The sequence below is a fragment of the Notolabrus celidotus genome, chromosome 15, assembly GCF_009762535.1.
Source record: "Notolabrus celidotus isolate fNotCel1 chromosome 15, fNotCel1.pri, whole genome shotgun sequence".
Lineage (NCBI taxonomy): Eukaryota > Metazoa > Chordata > Actinopteri > Labriformes > Labridae > Notolabrus > Notolabrus celidotus.
The window spans coordinates 33,527,613-33,545,798 of NC_048286.1; the positions used below are offsets into that span (position 1 = coordinate 33,527,613).

Here is an 18,186-nt window from a genome sequence, read left to right on the forward strand (position 1 = left end):
AAACATGCTTCAAAGGGTACATTGAAACAGACCTGATCATGTGATTGTGAGAAAAAGAACAGACCTTGAAAGAGACATTAAAGGGTACCCCACAGAGACGAATAGGAGTACAGAGAGACTACAAGGTGCCCTGAATTAGTTCTTATGGGTACCTCGAAATCACCAAAACAGAGTCAAACAACACAACCAACGAAGAAGAGCTACTTTGACCAGCCTGACATTGAGTGTTGATTATTTCCTGACTGAGAGACTTCAGGTCACATCAAAGAGACGACAACCAGCGAACAGACACGCTGAGTTTGTTGGTATTTGTCCGAATACGCAGCTCAGTTTTTGCAGATTCTGCAGAACAGATAACCCCAAACAGCTCCTCCACCTTTGAACCCCACAGCTCAGGATGATGCAAGTAAAAGCACAGTCCATATATTGACTTGTAACGCTCTTATTTACAGCTGCAGCACACTTTAACCTTCTGATCAGCTGTTTCAAAATGCAAGAAGTACATCACACCTGGATGAAACAAGCTGGATCTTATTCTCCTGCAAGAAATAACAACAACGTCTTTTCACTGAACGAGCAGATCCAACTTCTGAGAGTGAACTGTCTTCTCTGTGCATCTGTCATGTAGCTGTGTCTCACCTCTTTCCACTCTGGACACTCAATCCCCCCCCCTGTGCAACAAGCGTGCACTTGAATGCACCGCTTCCCATTTTAAAACATGCATCAGGTCTCACCGTGCATCCTCGCTCCGTGCCTCGCTTCCCTCCGGGGTTTTTTATGGAATCAGAGATGGAAAATGATAGAAAACTTCCCGAAGCTGCCGTTTATCTCTGTGTGTGTGTGTGTGTGTGTGTGTGTCCTCAGCACACTGACCGGCTCATGCACACACACATTCTGCCACCACTGAGTCAAACAAAGGCTTTCAAACTCCACTCCCCTTTTTGTGTGGAGAGAGAGAGAGAGAGAGAGGGAGAGAGGGGAGGGCTGCGGTTTCCATGGTAATGCGTCTCCTGCTGAGGCTAATTTGTGCGGGCCACTTGTAGGGCGAGCGAGAGAGAAAGAGAGAGAGAGAGAGAGAGAGAGAGAGAGAGAAGGAGAGAGAAGGAGGAGGCTGTTTACATTCAAACGTTGGTGGTGACTTTTGTGTCCTCTCTCTGCAGCTGACTGGTCCGATGATCCGCTGACTGAACATGTGCTTTGATTCAAAAGTGAGACGGGTGATATATTTCAGTTACATCGTTCACGAGTCGTACCATCCTCTATCTGTCTTTGTCTAAAAAACTGATCCTCCAGCTGTTTAAGATGCTTGATTCTGATTGGTCGAAACCCCTTGACCACGGTTATTAACTTTCACTAACATGAGCGACACCAGAGACAAACTGATCACACGTCATGTCAGATCAATCCACAGAAAAGAGTTCAGACACAGTTAGCTTCTGCTTGTTGTAGACCGCAAGGTGAGGGGAAACTGTTAGCTTCTGTTAGCCTCAAAACAGTGTGGCTAAAACGTTAGCTTCGGTTAGCATGCTAAATCGACAGGCTACGGACATTATCATAGTTTTGAAGTTTGGAGTTCTTATTTTGTTATTGTATCATGCATACAATCATATGCCCAGCCTGCATGGGCGTACAAGACACTACACATCTGTACTGTCCAGAGTCAGAGCACACAGCACAATAATCCTTATTATGGAGTGTTAATCCATTTTTAACATTTGTATTTATCTAAATTCCATTTGTAACATTGTATATACATAAATTGTATTCGATCTTTATGTATTCTTACTTATTTTATTTTACTAATTGGAACTTCTTCTTGATTGTACTCATGTCTGGGTTGCTGCAACATCTGAATTTCTCCCCTAGGGATCAATAAAGTAATATCTTATCTTATCATTCCTTGAAAGGAAACTGAGGGAGAAAATTATAACAGAATAAAAGAAAATACTAAAAATAAAAATGCGAACTACATAAAAAGACTATCTTGTCTTCTTTTCCAGGCTTTTGATACAAAATTAGCAAGTTTAAACATGTCAGAATTAAACAACCAATTTAGTTTTTGCACATCAGTCCACCACAATATTTCAGGCTTTTAAAAGGCAATTTGTAGAAACAATATCTCTCTGAGGTTATCATAATTTTTACAGTTCAGAAGGAAATGGCACTCTGTTTCCACTTCATTCAAATCACACATCTCACAGAGTCTGTTTTCTTCTGGGATGTTTTTGAATCCACCGACCTCAATGCTCAGAGGAAGAACACCAGATCTTAACTGTGCAACCAAAGATCTTTGGCTTCTAGATAAACGAGATGTGACATATAATTCGGGGATGAAATGATGCTTGATCTGCTCACATGTCCTTAGTTTTGGTTTGGACAGAACATTTTCAAACCATATTACTTCACATTTCAACATGAGGTTATCTTTCATAGAGTTAACAATACAGCACAGATTATTCCTGTAGATACACAACATGTCCGATTCCTCAAAAATCCAGTAAAGCTCTTTTGTCCATATTGTTCATATTGGATCCTGTCCAGCGATATGATCAACGGGCGGAGCAGGTGAGAGAAACTTTAGGGTTAGCTATCTCTACAAAGAAACTGAAACCATGAGCGGTGGTTAGAGAGACTGCACACAGCTTTAACTTGATGTCTGAATCCAAAGCTTTCCTGCTTTCTTTAAAAAGTAAGAGATGTTTGACTATGATTTTAAGATGCACGGTCTCCCAGACACAAACACACACATGCAGTGTGTTGTCATGACAGGTCCACTCGATCAATAGACTCCAATCTGTCTCTTTGTGGCTGCTGTTAAAACTGTCAAAACACACACACATAGGAGGATGGTGTTGCTGTGGGGATGGGTGAGGCTAGATGAGGAGGATGAATGTGTGTGTGTGTGTGTGTGTGTGTGTGTGTGTGTGTGTGTGTGTGTGTGTGTGTGTGTGTGTGTGAGGATGAATAGAGGGAGTTGTCGTTCCTTACAGACACAAAGAGAAATGTCTGTAAAGCTGAAATCTGCAGATTGTCCTTTCATCCGTCTGACTCTTTTTCATCTGAATGTCAGCTCAAAGCAAAAAAATACAAACCTCCAAACACAAGGAGACTCCAGTTTTAAAGCTCTGGTGATGTTTATCTTGATTAGATTCACAGATGTGACACGTGTACGTTTTCTAATCGTAAGAAAAGACTTAAAGCAGAAAATCTGAAGCCTGAAATTTGAGTTCTTATACGTACAAAAACCACCATGAGCTACATTATCTGAACAGTATGAGCTCTTAAGAGAAGCCAGTCTTCCAGCATATCGAAGGGCACCTCGAAACAGATTTGACTAAATGTTTGAAAGAAAGAGACGAGACCTTGAGAACAGATGCTCAAAGGAAACTTTGAAGTAAATGCCAAGGGGTACCTTAACCAGACAGAAGAGTAAGTGAAGGCTAACCCGTACCTTAAAACAGGGTTCCTTAAAACAGTCACTAAAGGGTAAAAAAGGCCACACAGGTCTTTCAACTTACTGTATTATAGACTAATACAGACCACATGTGGTTGAATTAAAGAAACAGGCACTAAAGGGTACCTCGTAATGGGTCTGACTGTGTTTAAAAAGGAAGAAATCAGACGCTTTAAAGACCTTTGAAACAAACGCAGCATGGTGCCTGATTGAGGGTACATTGAGATACAAAGGTACCTTGAAATGACTCTGAAGGGAACCTAGATACAGTCACTAAAGGATACAGATGGGAAACTTTTATAATGTTTGAAAAGTCCGAACCTATAAGACTGTTTTGACACATTCACCAAAAGATACCAGAACAAAAAGGTACCTTAAAACAGTAACTAAAGGATAAAGACTAGTAAAAAGCTAATTTATGCAGCTGTAGTTGCACACAAAGGGGTTTATAATTTTCCCCAACATGGACCTAAAACCGACCTTTAAGAATTCTACAGGAGAAAGAATCAGGCACCAAAGGTACCTTGAAACGGACTTGTCCTTATGATATAAAAGAAGTGATCAAATCTTGAAATGGACTTCCAAGAGTACTATAAAATTTATGCTATGGGTTACCTTACAAAGATAACCAGAAGTTAAAGGGTACCTCAAAGCTGAGGTTAAGGGTTCCTTGAAACAGCTACTTGAGGGTAAAATCTAGCGTATGCAGGATGCACAGGGCTTTAAATGTGTTCCATTATCGACCAAAGTTGGAGCCAAAATGTTTTTGAGGGACAGAAATGGGCGGTGACGATCAGGAGTAATGTCAGACTTAAGGGTACAACAAAACAACACTAAAAGGTACCTTGAAACAGTCTTTAACTGCTACATATTGGCCATAATATATGATGTTTGGTGAACAAAGCGTTCAACTTACTCCAGCAAAGACCAAAAACAGCCACCCTGTGAAACAGGTAAAAGACACAGATGCTAAAGGGTACCTTGAAACGGATGACAGGAGAAATTAGACCTTAAAACCAAGGCTAGAGAGTACTTTGAAATACAAACAGAACCTCAAAGAGAGGATAAGGGATGACTTTAAACAGATGCTAAAGGGTACCTCGAAACGGTCATGAAAGGGTTAAAAGGAGCATTAAATCTAACCTATGGAAGCTTTTCAATAAGATGAAAAACAGAGCTATTCAAAGTGTCCACTTTATGAAAATGTGTGTCAGTGAGTGTGTGTTTTAAACGTGTGTGTGTCCCCATCTTATTCAGAGCCAACAATCTGTCGTCACTATAACGCATGGGTTCAATATATTGATATTTCCACTCGCCATCTGCAGGAGTCACATGACCCTGCAGGCGTTACATCACAGCATTCGAAAGAGAACCTCTCCTAACTCCTCTAAATGTTCATCTCAGCGTTGTTTCTGCGTTGAGGTGTTGGTTTGTAGCGCTGTGAAGGTTCTGTTTCTGACCCAGTATCATCAAAGTCCTTCTCCCTACATCTCCCGCCCCCCCTGACACCTGCTCAGTCAAACAGGCAGATGACAGGGACGCCTCTCGGGAGCTTTTAGGGGCCACGTGCCGTAGAGGACTGACCCTTGTTTCCCCTGAGGGCGGCTTTGAGCCCCCCCCCTCCTTCTCTCACTACATTAAGCCTCATTGAGAAGTCATCATCCAGCCTTGTTTAACATTCGATGAGAAGGGGAGTCCAGACGGTGGCGTTTCGCCTCATAAAAACACGCCGGCTGTCCAGCTGGTCTCCCAGAGGACGGCGCAGATCTCCACAGAACACATCTTATTAAATACTAACAAACTCCGCCCAGTAAGAGTGTTGATTATTGGTTCTTGACAAGTGAGCAAACCATTTGTATACTTTGCACTTGACTTATGGCTCCGCCCTTTTTTGGAGGTGGTCGATTTAAAAGTCTAAAATCAGATAAATGTATTATTGATCAGCTGTTAAGAACTTAAATCTAACAGCCAGTCAGGAAAACACATAAATAATGATGTTTCTGACGAGCAATCGGCAACGTATCATTTAAAAACAATGAAGTCCTGGAGGAAGGTTCATTGTTATATTGTTCATGTTGTAAAAAGGCAATTTGCACTGTGTCCTAAGCTCTACATTTTAGGACATTCTACAGTGTTATCTGCTTTTTCAAAACCACTGATCGAATGGATACAAACTGCTATTATGACTGGACGACAGATTATCCTCAGGAATTGGAAGACACCGGGAGAACCTCCTTTTCTGAACTGGTTGACTGAACCGGGCACAGAAGCTGCATACATAAGGAGGTCTTATAGGATGCATGATTATCGAGTGTGAAAACTAGAAATGGTTTTGTATTGTTTTTTTATTTTGATGTCAACTGGATCTTATTATTTTTATGTTCCTTTGTATGCTAAGCCACTGTAGAAGATTGCACCTGCTGAACCCTCTTGGTTAAGGTTTTGTGTGTGGGTGGGGGTGGGGGAGGGATTATTTGTAACACACAGATGTGTAATAGAAGTGTTAACTTGAGTGTCTTCTTCATCCGGTGACCAGAGGTATCAAAAACTGACATCACATAACTCTTGTGTGTATTTTTACTGCGTTTTCTGAGTTTGGTCACCACCTTCAAGTCGTATTTATTTGTATAAGTAAATAAAACTGTCAGATTTCTCCTTAAAAACTTTACATTTAAGGGGGCGCTGGTGGCCTAGTGGTCTTTGCGCCCCACATACAGAGGCTACAGTCCTCGTCGCAGGGGTTGCCAGCTGGATTCCCTGCAGGTCGACCACTTCCTGCATGTGTCCTCTTGCTCTCTACTCCCCACATTTCCTGTCTCTCTTCAGCTGTCCTAACAAATAAAGGCTAAAAAAGCCCCAAAAATATATATATTTAAAAAAAAAAATCAAAGTTGAAGTGTTTACGTGAGTGTCTTCTTCATCCGGTGACCAGAGGTATCAAAAACGGACATCACATAACTCTTGTGTGTATTTTTACTGCGTTATCTGAGTTTGGTCACCACCTTCAAGTCATATTTATTTGTATAAGTAAATAAAATTGTCATATTTCCCCCTAAAAACTTTACATTTAAGGGGGCGCTGGTGGCCTAGCGGTATATGCGCCCCACATATAGAGGCTACAGTCCTCGTCGCAGGGTGTCGCCAGCTGGATTCCCTGCAGGTCGACCACTTCCTGCATGTGTCCTCTTGCTCTCTACTCCCCACATTTCCTGTCTCTCTTCAGCTGTCCTATCAAATAAAGGCTAAAAAAGCCCCAAAAATATTTATTTCAAAAAAAAAAAAATCAAAGTTGAAGTGTTTAGGTCAGTGTCTTCTTCATCCGGTGCCCGGAGGTGTCAAAAACTGACATCACATAACTCTTGTGTGTATTTTTACTGCAATATCTGAGTTTGGTCACCACCTTCAAGTCATATTTATTTGTATAAGTAAATAAAACTGTCATATTTCCCCCTAAAAACTTTACATTTAAGGGGGCGCTGGTGGCCTAGCAGTCTATGCGCCCCACATATAGAGGCTACAGTCCTCGTCGCAGGGGTTGCCAGCTGGATTCCCTGCAGGTCGACCACTTCCTGCATGTCTTCCCCCACTCTCTACTCCCCACATTTCCTGTCTCTCTTCAGCTGTCCTATCAAATAAAGGCTAAAAAAGCCCCAAAAATATATATATTAAAAAAAAAAAAAAATCTAAGTTGAAGTGATTATGTCAGTGTCTTCTTCATCCGGTGCCCAGAGGTGTCAAAAACTGACATCACATAACTCTTGTGTGTATTTTTACTGCGTTATCTGAGTTTGGTCACCACCTTCAAGTCATATTTATTTGTACAAGTAAATAAAACTGTCAGATTTCTCCTTAAAAACTTTACATTTAAGGGGGCGCTGGTGGCCTAGCAGTCTATGCGCCCCACATATAGAGGCTACAGTCCTCGTCGCAGGGGTTGCCAGCTGGATTCCCTGCAGGTCGACCACTTCCTGCATGTCTTCCCCCACTCCCTTCTCCCCACATTTCCTGTCTCCCTTCAGCTGTCCTTATCTCTGATGATAACGATGCTAAAGAGTCACCGGGGCATTCAGACGGGTATCGATGTGACCCTGATCTCAGAATAGTCCGGTCCCTGAGTTAATCAATACTCAGACCGCCTGGGGAGTCGGGGCCAATTACAAAGCACAGAGGATGTTTCACATTAGCTGCCCGGACACACACCAGCCATTAAACACAGAACCAAGTGACGTGTTGGTGTTGAAGCAGAGGGAGGAGGCAGAGATCACCACGATCGTGCACACAACATAATCAAAGTGTACACACAAGATAAAGAATGATCATCTTTTGGGACTTCAGGAGCCTCTTTGGTCCTAAGAGATGATCATTTTCATGTGTTCTTCAGGTAATTATCTTATTACATTATCATCTGTGCGTATGAGATGAAATATTTCATGTTTGAGGGACTTTCAGAGCTCCCTGAAGAAATAGAAAGTTGAGGATTTTTTGGGAAACAAGGACTTGAGAGTGTCTCATGCTCATTGAGGACAATAACCGTCCAAACCTTGATGTTTGGTACTCTGATCAGTGTTTCATTGATTTGTCTGATGAGGTGAATGAATGATAAAAACACAACTCCTGAAGAAAGTGTCTTATCTGCAGTCACAGCTAAGTTTGTCCTGTATATGCTTTGTGTACATTACTCCACATTCTCCTCTACGACGAGATGTTTCTGAGCAACCTGGGGTCAAAGGGCACCACAAGGGGCAGACGCTTCTCAGTCCCGTCTGCAGCTATGTGAGTGTGTGTGTGTGTGAATGACTAGAAGCTCTTACCTTGTGTGAATTTGGTTTGATGCATCGAATGAAGAAGGGGTTCGAAGTGCTGAGCGTGGCCATGAGAGAGTGCAAAGAATCCTGAGACAAAGAGAGCACATGTATTAGACTCTCCTGTCACTGCTTTAACTTCTAGAACCAGCTCTTCGTCTCACTCCAGCATTAAAGCCCCATGTGGGTGTTTTTTTTCCTGACTCACCTTAAACTGGGAGCTGACTGTGGGCCGTCTGTGCTTGGAGGTGCTCCTCAGAGTGTCCTGTTTGTTTCGGCTCAATACGTGCTCAAACAGGTCGTAGACAAAGTCCAACCTGACCAAACACAGAGGAGAAGTTAGAGTTCACACAAGCTGGTGATGTCCCTGGGTTTATGTCATTACTCGAGAAGACACATTTTTACAGGAAAGCTTTTATTGTGTGATTTTATCTCTGATTTTAAGGCTCTGTTTTAAAGGTTTGTATGCTCTGAAGTTCTTATTTCATTTTATTTATTATCACTGTAAGAGCCATATTCATGTTTTTGGGTCAAGCTGTAAACCATGTTCATTATTGTGCCACTGGGTGTTAAGATAAGATAAGATAAACTTTATTGTCCCCGGGGGGAAATTTGTCGTGGACATAAGTGCAGTTCTGCTCACAAACAATACATTCATTCACTACTATTTTATAATGTAAAACTACCTCTGCAACTCACCACTGCACTTTATCATATTATTTTAGCCTGTACATATTAGTCAAGCCTATTTGTTGTTTCTTTGTATTTATAGCTAAGGTTATTGTTATTATATTTTTATTTTATTTTTTATTGTAGTTCTTATTCTTATTCCTATTCTGCCTTGTACAAAGAGAGCACAGTTTACTGAAGTCAAATTCCTTGTGTGTTCAAGCATACTTGGCGAATAAAGCTGATTCTGATTCTGATTCTGATTCTGATTCTGATTCTGATACTAACATACAATAACATGCCCACTGTTGAGGTAAGAAACCATGATACAATAAATAACAATAAGATACCAGTGTGGCAGTAAAAAAGCAATATCACATGAACATTAGTGCAGATAAGTGAACCCTCATACTCATACAAGAGCGTTATGTAAGTGCAGATTGTTTGTTGAGTAGAGAGATGGAAGTAGGGAGGAAGGAGAGCTTGAAGCGATTCCTTTTATATCTGCTCGCTCTGAACCGTCTTCCAGAGGGCAATAATTCATATTCTGAATAAAGAACATGAAGAGTCCTTCAAGATTAGTTGTGCCTGATTGAGAACAGTCTTTTCAAAGATGGTTTGAAGGGACAGGTCATTTTTCTCACCAATCACTTTCATGGCACATTTAAAAAGTTTTTCTATCTTAGATTTACATTTAACAGATAGAGGGCCAAACCAGGCTGCCATCCCATATCTGATCAGACTTCCCATGACAGCATTACAGAAGGTCAACATCACACTCGTACTTACACCAAACCATCTGAGTCTACGAAGAAAATGCAGTCTTTGGGCCAATTTGGCACACAAGAAATCAACATGAACATTCCACTTTAACAAGTTATCCATCTGAGTCCACCTGCTCAGTTAGACCATCACTAATTAAAACAGGGTCATGTGATCTGACTGCCCTGGGGTCTAATATCATCTCTTTAGTTTTGTTTGTGTTCAGAATGAGATGATGTTTCTCACACCAAGCCTGAAATGAGACAACCTCATTGAGATAAACAGAAGGGCAATCGTCAACATTCAAAAGACTTAGACAGTGGAGAGTGTACCATTTATGATGATTTGCTGTCCTATTGCTTAGGGCACAGGTATATAGGTATGTCACTTGTCAAGGTATCAGATGTGTGTTTTGACCTGGAAGGGCATGTGGTTTTTGACCGCTGTGGCGGCAGGCGGCATGGAGAAACCACGGCTGTATTGTTTGTTTGTTCCGTTGTCTTTTGTTTAATGAATGGAGACGGTTTCCTATATTAGTAAAGTGATCCTACCTGCTCTCCCTCAGCAGGTTCAGGATGTCGTCTCTGAAGGTGTCTCTGTTCTTCTCCAGCATCCCCCTCACATCGTACACCACCTGCAACCGGCCACAAGGGGGCGTCAGAGAGATAAGGAACAAAGGAAGCAGGACCGTCGCCCAGCATGTGGCTATCAGGACAATCAGACATTAAGATCTCACCTCTCCTGCATAGTGTTTGACTCCAAAGTAGTGCACAGCCACACGGGGTTTCACGTAGAACGAGTTTTTCTGCAGAAACAAGAACAAAACTGTTAACCCTAGAACGCCAAGCGTATCATATTAGATACATCAGTTTTCTAGACCTCTACGTCATCAGTGTGATATGTTTTTCCCAAAACACAGGATGTACACAATCAGATACATGCAGTGCACGGATAATCCACCAGGTGTGAGTAATTCATGCACCAGAAGGACGTCACTTCAGACATCCAAAACGGCATCTGTGGATCAGAGACCCACTCGAGGTTCTAAGATGTCTTTGTCCACAGGGGGCGCCAAAATGGACACAAATCAAACGTTCTTCACAGGAGCTTTAAGTTGAGATCATGTATGTCATTATTTTTTCTTTCTGTTAAACAACAAAAACAAAGTTTCAAAAATTCGTACCGAGTGCTGGCTGTGAAGTTTCTCCAGTAAGGTGTCGTCGGTGGCTTTGGGAAAGTGGCTCTCCTCGTTCATCAGTGCCAGGAGACCCAGTTTCTGTGGAACAAAATAGAAACATCATCATCATCATCATGATGTCCTCAGCTGTTCTTATCCTATCACAGCATTAAAACTGCTTCATCATCCTGCCTGTATTTTTGACTCTGAAGCTGTTAAACCGCCTTTTCTCATCAATCTCTGAAACCTCCAGATATGTCTCTTCGTAGCGCCGGTAATCTGTTTTAATCAGGTCCCAGTTTCATTGTAAACAGGAAGTTATAAAGAGGCTTCACTCTGGCTTCCTTCAGCGGTATGAACCTGAAACAGAAACTGATGTTCTTGTGATGTTCTTGTAATTAACGGGTCTTCAGTTTGCTGAAATAACAACATCATGATGCAGATTAGTCCAAAGTCCAAAGTCAAGCTTTGTCAGGTCTGTCCTCAAGAGGAGAAGAAAACTACGTCTACAATGTTTGTTTGTTGAATGGAGGTCTATGAAAGAGGATTAGAGACACTGATGGTGTTTTTTAGGTCTGACATTCTTCACGGAATGTTCCATTTGTTCTCAGAATTCTGACATCATCAAAGACAGAATTCTGACATGATCAAAGACACAATTCTGACATCATCAAAGACAGAATTCTGACATCATCAAAGACAGAATTCTGACATCATCAAAGCCAGAATTCTGACATCATCAAAGACAGAATTCTGACATCATCAGACATCATCAAAGACAGAATTCTGACATCATCAGACATCATCAAAGACAGAATTCTGACATCATCAAAGACAGAATTCTGGAATTCTGGACCCCCAAAGTACAGGTGCAAAAGACTCATGACCCCCACTGTCCATGGATGTAATTAAAATTTTGCTTCTTACTTCTTTTAGTTGGTCTGCAGAAAATTAGCCTAGCTTCATGCACATGTGGCTGTTTCCTGATCCTGCAGCTACTGATGTTTTTGTCATTATATTTACAACAATGGTTAAAATAGGCAATTTTAGATTACTTAAAAAAATAAAAATCTGGAAGACTTCTCGAGACCCCCCTTTAGTGTCTCGCGACCCCCACTTTGGGAACCCCTGTTCTAGAACACCTTCTGTTGCTCTCCATACAGACTGTTTCTCCTGCTGACACCTGATTGGTGGATACTACTCAGACTACAGACAGAGACTAGAACCCTTCTCAGACTAAAACCCAGACCCTGAGATCCAGATTCAACATGTCTCTGAATCAGAATCTGTAATTATAGGTTAGTTGTAGCTGAAAGAATCATCAGAATCATCATCATGTAAGACCTCTGATAATCCCCCGTACCTTCTCAATCAGATCCAGACACTCTCCGTTGTCCATCCAGTTGATGTCGGCCCAAACCAGACCTTCCCTGTAGGAGGCAGCCAGAAACAGATGCAAACAGGGATCAGTGACATTTTACAACAGCAAATTAGGTTTATGTCAACGTACAGTGATGACACATTGGGTCAAAAAGAGTGATTTTAATTTACTTTTTAAAATAAATTTAACTTCAAACTCTGTAATTCCACAATTTCTGCCTAGTTCAGCCACAAGGGGGAGCAGTGTCCTCAAAAAAATAAACATGGTCAAAATATTAACTAACCTTCCAACCATGCTGTTACCTCTCAAGTGTCACTTTCCTGTTAGAAAAATGTAAAACTGCAGTTCTCAAAGCGTCCACTAGGGGCTGGCTCCAAAAGTGAGACAACCCACATTAGAGCCCATGTTAAAATGCTCAACTGTACAGCTGAATGAAACCAGTTTACAGCCTGGTGCAAAAACAGTTTTGGTCTGTTTAGCCCATTTCAGTATTTTTTCATACTGTACAGGGAGTGAATTTTTTTTTTATCTCATTCATTTTGAAAATTTTGAGGCTACAAGTTTAGCATAATTAGTCATATTTAAGGGCGTGGCTGAGTTTGATCATAAGGATAAAGCAAGTTATTTTATCCTGTCCAGAGTTTGACTGACAAGCTTTCAAAAATCCTGACTGTTAAAAGAGAGATAAATCTCACATTCACCTTTAACAGCCTGTTATAAAAACAATACCTGACACACTGGATCTAGACCTTCACAGAACAGACTTTTAAAACCTGCAAAGCGTGATCAGAAGAAAAACCACCTCCACCTACTTGTTGTATTCAAGTTGCTCCAGGGAGAAAATGTGCTTGTTGAAGTATTCCTGAAGCTTCTCATTTGCATAGTTAATGTTAAACTGCTCAAAGCGGTTGACCTGTGGGGATCCAGAGGAGACAGAGAACACAAACAGAGCGTTTAATGAGCTGAAAAACAAGGAGCCCCCCGAGGTGTATTTACTGATTCACTGATTAAAGATTCAAAACTGATTAAAATACGAGCGAAGGGGGAAACGTAAGCTCTCATTATTGGGTTTAATGACTGAGCTTGTTTGGGGAATTGGAACTTGACTGAATTTATTTGAATTGAATAAAATGAACTCATCCCTTAGAGAAAACTCTCATTCTCTCCTCATTTGTAGGATTTACTGCTCTGCGTTCGTCTTTACTCTCAAACGCACCTCAAAGTTCTCAAACCCAAAGATGTCCAGGATGCAGATGGATTTGAAGTCCTCTCTCCCCTTGATGCGGTTGTTGAGCTTGCGGATGATCCAGTTGAAACACTGGGAGTAAAGTGCCATGGCCATGGAGTCTCTGGAGTCCACCGCCTGCAGAGGAGCAGAGAGGGAGGTCACTCAGAGTCAGATAAAACACCTACACACACTCTGTCAACATCAGGTGATCCAGGAGATGTATTCAGATATAATGCTCTCTAAAGTCTAACAGAAGAACTGCACACAGAGGAAATGTCTTTAAGGTGATTTTAGAATAGAGGTGGTGCTGAACTCACTGGTATAAATTGCTGAGCTCATTTCACTACTCAAAACTCATGATGGCTGATTTGACTTTTGACTAATGTCACATTTTAGACCCCAAATACTTCTTATCACTTATTTAATTATTACTCTTCCTTACAATTAAGCGTCCATCATGTCATAAATCTTTAGAGCCATTAAAGTACTTCTCAAAGGCAAAGCACTCTTATATGGTATCAACGATTAATAATTTAACAGATGCAATTAAAATGATTCTACATATTTAAGGTGCTGCCTTCTTTTTGACACAGTTTTAAACAGATGAATAAATAAGGATAGAAGAATCCACCAGAGACCGGTCAAAGGGGGGAAATGTGTTGGTCAGGTAGCAGAGATCATTTCATGTTTCTGTACAGGTGTGATCCCGGAGTTTACTGACCTGTTCCACTGTGAGCGGCGTGGAGATCTCCTCGCCCCTGAGGATCATGGACCGATGAGTCAGGACCTCGGCCATCTGATCTGAGTTCACACCTAAGAGTTCTGACGTCCGGCTGAGAGCCGCTGATGAAACAAACACATGAACATCAGCTTAACCGACCAAATATAAAACCCCCTAATAACTCTCTGTTTGAAAGATTTGATGTCTAAGACATGAAAGGAGAATAAAACTGACCTGATTTAGAGGAGACTTGAGCTCCTCCGGCCGTCATGAACTCGATGTTCCCCGTTTGGAGGATCCCGGCCAGGAGGCGCAGGATCTCCCCGATGTTCTCCTCGGTGAACTGCATCGTTCGCATGGCATTCTGGGAAACACAAAGACACCAAAGAGGAGCATTACACATGTCTCTTGTTGGATTTATCAGCTTCTGGAGTTTGTGTGTTTTCAGGTCTCGTACCAGAACGTCGTTAAAGTTGCCGTGGTCGTTGATTGTCGTGTCAGCGGGGCAGCTGGACTGTCTCAGGTAATAGTAGCTGTCAGGCTGTGTCAATCCTAACGCCTCTGCAACACAACAACAAGCAGACAAAGACAGACTTATTCAGAGAACACTGAGATTCATGTTCCATCCACACAGCTCCTCTGTTCGGTCTGTGTTTTTTAGCTTCTTCTCATTTAGCGTTAAGTTTGGTGCATTTGAACGTACCTCTCTGCTGATCGTTGGTTCCCGCCAACAGGGCGTAGAAGATGTGGTAGTTTCTCTCCCCTGGGTTCTGCCTGACCACTCGGTTCTGCAGAGAAACATGCACACACGTTATTAAAGCTCCTCTCTAACCAAAAGTAGCATCAAACTCTGACACTGTGCAGGTTTCAGTCTGTTAACCCTCCTGTTATGTTCGTTTCTCTGGAACAGCAACAATGTTCCTGGGTCAATTTGACCCGGGGCATATTCAATTATCCAAAAGTGTCAGAACCCCAAAAAACACATTCTTTAAAATCTAATTTTTAACTCCATTACTAACCATTTAAATCAAGATTTAGTCCATTGGTGTTCTTTAATCCTCACAGATCATGGTTCAATGAGGATAACTCATTTTACATTAAAGTTCATGTTAAAACTTTTTTAATGTACATTGAAAAGCCCTAAATATAAATACAATAGTTTTACATGACATAGATTTTTGTTTGTTTTATTTTAAATGTTGAATTTTTTTATTTTTCATGAGGTGATGTTGATTAATTAACATGACACCTCTTCTGTCACATGCTGCCCAGATTTTTAAGCTGCATTTAGCTGGTTTGGAAGGCAGATATTAACTAAAATAGACTTTAAAAAGGGTCAATTTGACCCGCAACATAACAGGAGGGTTAAATATTTGAGCGTCGTCGTTCCCAGACAGTAGACGCTCATTCTAGATATGTGTTCCTTTAACTTTTGTCTAATGGTGATGATGATGCATGAAGAGTTTTACACACAGAGGACGAGAACTCACCTTTTCTAAGAGGTCTGTGGTCAGAGAAGTCTGAGTTAAGGAACAAAACAGGCAAAGCAAGAGGCTGGGCTTCAAAAACAGACCGGAAAATTCAATATTAAATAAAAGCTTTAAAATATGAATTAAAGACATACAAATATGCAGTCACAAGCAGTTTTCTTTGATCATCCATCGAGCAGTAAAGAAGAACTAAAGCTTCTGTACATGGGGCGCATTCTTAAACCACTAGGTCAATGGCGCCCGTGTTGTTTTCCTCACATTAAATCTGGTGAGGTTGCGTACAGTTTGAAGGAAGCGGCGGTGTCTTAACACAGACGGAGTTTAAAAGGATACAGTCCACGATCCGGCCTCCCTGGATGTTGCCCTTCTGGCTGAAATGCAGCTGCACGAACTTCCCAAAGCGGCTGGAGTTGTTGTTGTAGACAGTCTTGGCGTTCCCGAAGGCCTCCATGATTGGACTGTGGAGCGGTGACGTAGCAGGATGATTAACAAATCAGGCACCCTCGTATCTTAAAGAGCTCATAGTGCCCTATTACCCCTCTAGAACACTATGCTCCCAACATGCAGGTCTTCTCATTGTACCTAAAGTCTCTAAAAGTAGCATGGGAGGTAGAGCCTTCAGTTATCAGGCCCCTCTCCTTTGGAATCATCTACCAGTCAGGATCCGGGAGGCAGACACCCTCTCTACTTTTAAGAGTAGGCTTCAAACTTTCCTTTTTGATAAAGCTTATAGTTAGAGCTGGATCAGGCTTGGACCAGGTCTTAGTTATGCTGCTATAGGCTTAGACTGTCAGAGGACCTTGCACAGGAGCACAGAATCTAGAACACTTCCAGAACACAGACCTGCTTGTGGTACCTAAAGTCTCTAAAAGTAGTATGGGAGGTAGAGCCTTCAGTTATCAGGCCCCTCTCCTTTGGAATCATCTACCAGTCAGGGTCCGGGAGGCAGACACCCTCTCTACTTTTAAGAGTAGGCTTCAAACTTTCCTTTTTGATAAAGCTTATAGTTAGAACTGAATCAGGCTTGGACCAGGTCTTAGTTATGCTGCTATAGGCTTAGACTGACACACTGGGATCCTGTCTTTCCCTCTCTCTCCTCTCTCTGCCTGTCTCTCACTTTAACTCTTCCTGTCCCATTAAAGTTACTAACCATAGACCTTTCTGGAGTCCCTGAGCTCCCTTGTCTTGCAGGTTCATCCTGCTGTGGACGTTCCAGACTCCAGCTGATACGGACTTGCTGGACTCCAGCGGCAACAGCTTCTACATCTCGTCTCATCACTATCCCCTCTCTCTCTTCATCTCCCTCTATCCCTCTCTCCAACACGGTCTCAGCAGATGTGTGTCTAACATGAGTCTGGTCCTGCTGGAGGTTTCTGCCTGTTAAAGGAAGTTTGTCCTTGCTGCTGTAACTTGCTAAATACTGTGAGGTGTAATGCTCATGGTGGATTAAGGTGGGGTCAGACTGAGTCTGATCCTGTCTTGGTGTTGGGTCATAATTTGACATAGAGTGGTCTAGACCTGCTCTGTTTGTAAAAGCGTCTTCAGATAACGTTTGTTGTGATTTGGCGCGATACAAATAAAGATTGATTGATTGAACAAACGAGGTGTTTGGAATCTGTTGTCATCATATAGTTAATATAAACACTGACCTGCTCTCCAGCAGAGCCTCCTCCACATGCGACGTCCTGTCTCTGGACGACACCTCTAAGGAGTGCTGGCTCATGGCCGACAGGAACTTCAGGATCAGCTTCGTGCTTTCTGTTTTCCCGGCGCCGCTCTCTCCACTGCAGGGAATAAAACACGCTGACGTTAAGACTGAGAATCATGCAGGAGATTGAGAGTTTCTCACAGGTCATTTCAAGGAAAATACAGATTATTTTCTTCTTATACGTCTCTGACATGCTTGTGTCATATGAACCCACAAGGACACTACGAACATCTGGGGCTGGCCTACTGACCGTCCCAAGAGTCAGAACAAAGAAGCATGGAGAAGCAGCATTTTGTTATTATGCAGCACAGACCTGGAATTTCTCCCAACAGGTCGGGTCGTTGTTTGTGTTTGAATAAACTCCTCCTGCAGGTCTACGCTCGTGTTTGCTCACAAAATCAGGTCAGAGGGGGATCAGGGGATGATGCTTGACTCATGACTACAACACATGGATGTCATTTTTACATGCATGGGAAATATTCAGGCTGCTTGTAACAGAAGACAGCCACTAGAGGGCGCACATGACACTGGTGATGAGGCACAGCCTGGGAGCTGCTTGAAAGCAAGGATGCAGAAACACAAGAATGGGCCTTTAAATTCACATTTATGATGTTCCTCTTTTATCTAGAACCAAGGAGAACCAAGTCAGACACAAGTCAGACCGCAAAACAGCACTTTAAAAACAAGAGCAACACATTTCAGACTGAACAAAAAAACAAAAACAAGCTGATTATAAACCAAATATTCACTCAAAATCAAAATACAACCACATTTAATTGGAGAAGCTGTTAATA

General features: G+C 41.9%; 2 protein-coding genes across 2 annotated transcripts in view; one reads left to right on the forward strand and one right to left on the reverse strand.

Moving 5' to 3' along the window:
* The window catches only part of LOC117826805 (NACHT, LRR and PYD domains-containing protein 3-like), a 264,765-nt gene that overhangs the window by 154,544 nt on the left and 92,035 nt on the right, over nt 1–18,186 (forward strand). The gene's annotated exons all lie outside the window — the stretch shown is intronic.
* myo10 (myosin X) overlaps nt 1–18,186 on the reverse strand; it is a 61,401-nt gene that overhangs the window by 30,288 nt on the left and 12,927 nt on the right. The window contains exons 2-16 of the mRNA XM_034703152.1: nt 17,334–17,468; nt 16,018–16,142; nt 15,685–15,698; nt 14,898–14,982; nt 14,652–14,755; nt 14,429–14,558; nt 14,195–14,316; nt 13,462–13,608; nt 13,058–13,158; nt 12,228–12,294; nt 10,871–10,963; nt 10,424–10,492; nt 10,239–10,321; nt 8,465–8,573; nt 8,266–8,346 (exon numbers count right to left, since the gene is read on the reverse strand). Of these exons, the coding sequence (XP_034559043.1) occupies nt 8,266–8,346; nt 8,465–8,573; nt 10,239–10,321; nt 10,424–10,492; nt 10,871–10,963; nt 12,228–12,294; nt 13,058–13,158; nt 13,462–13,608; nt 14,195–14,316; nt 14,429–14,558; nt 14,652–14,755; nt 14,898–14,982; nt 15,685–15,698; nt 16,018–16,142; nt 17,334–17,407 (1,404 nt within the window). The 5' untranslated portion in view covers nt 17,408–17,468. The remainder of the gene's footprint in view (nt 1–8,265; nt 8,347–8,464; nt 8,574–10,238; nt 10,322–10,423; nt 10,493–10,870; nt 10,964–12,227; nt 12,295–13,057; nt 13,159–13,461; nt 13,609–14,194; nt 14,317–14,428; nt 14,559–14,651; nt 14,756–14,897; nt 14,983–15,684; nt 15,699–16,017; nt 16,143–17,333; nt 17,469–18,186) is intronic.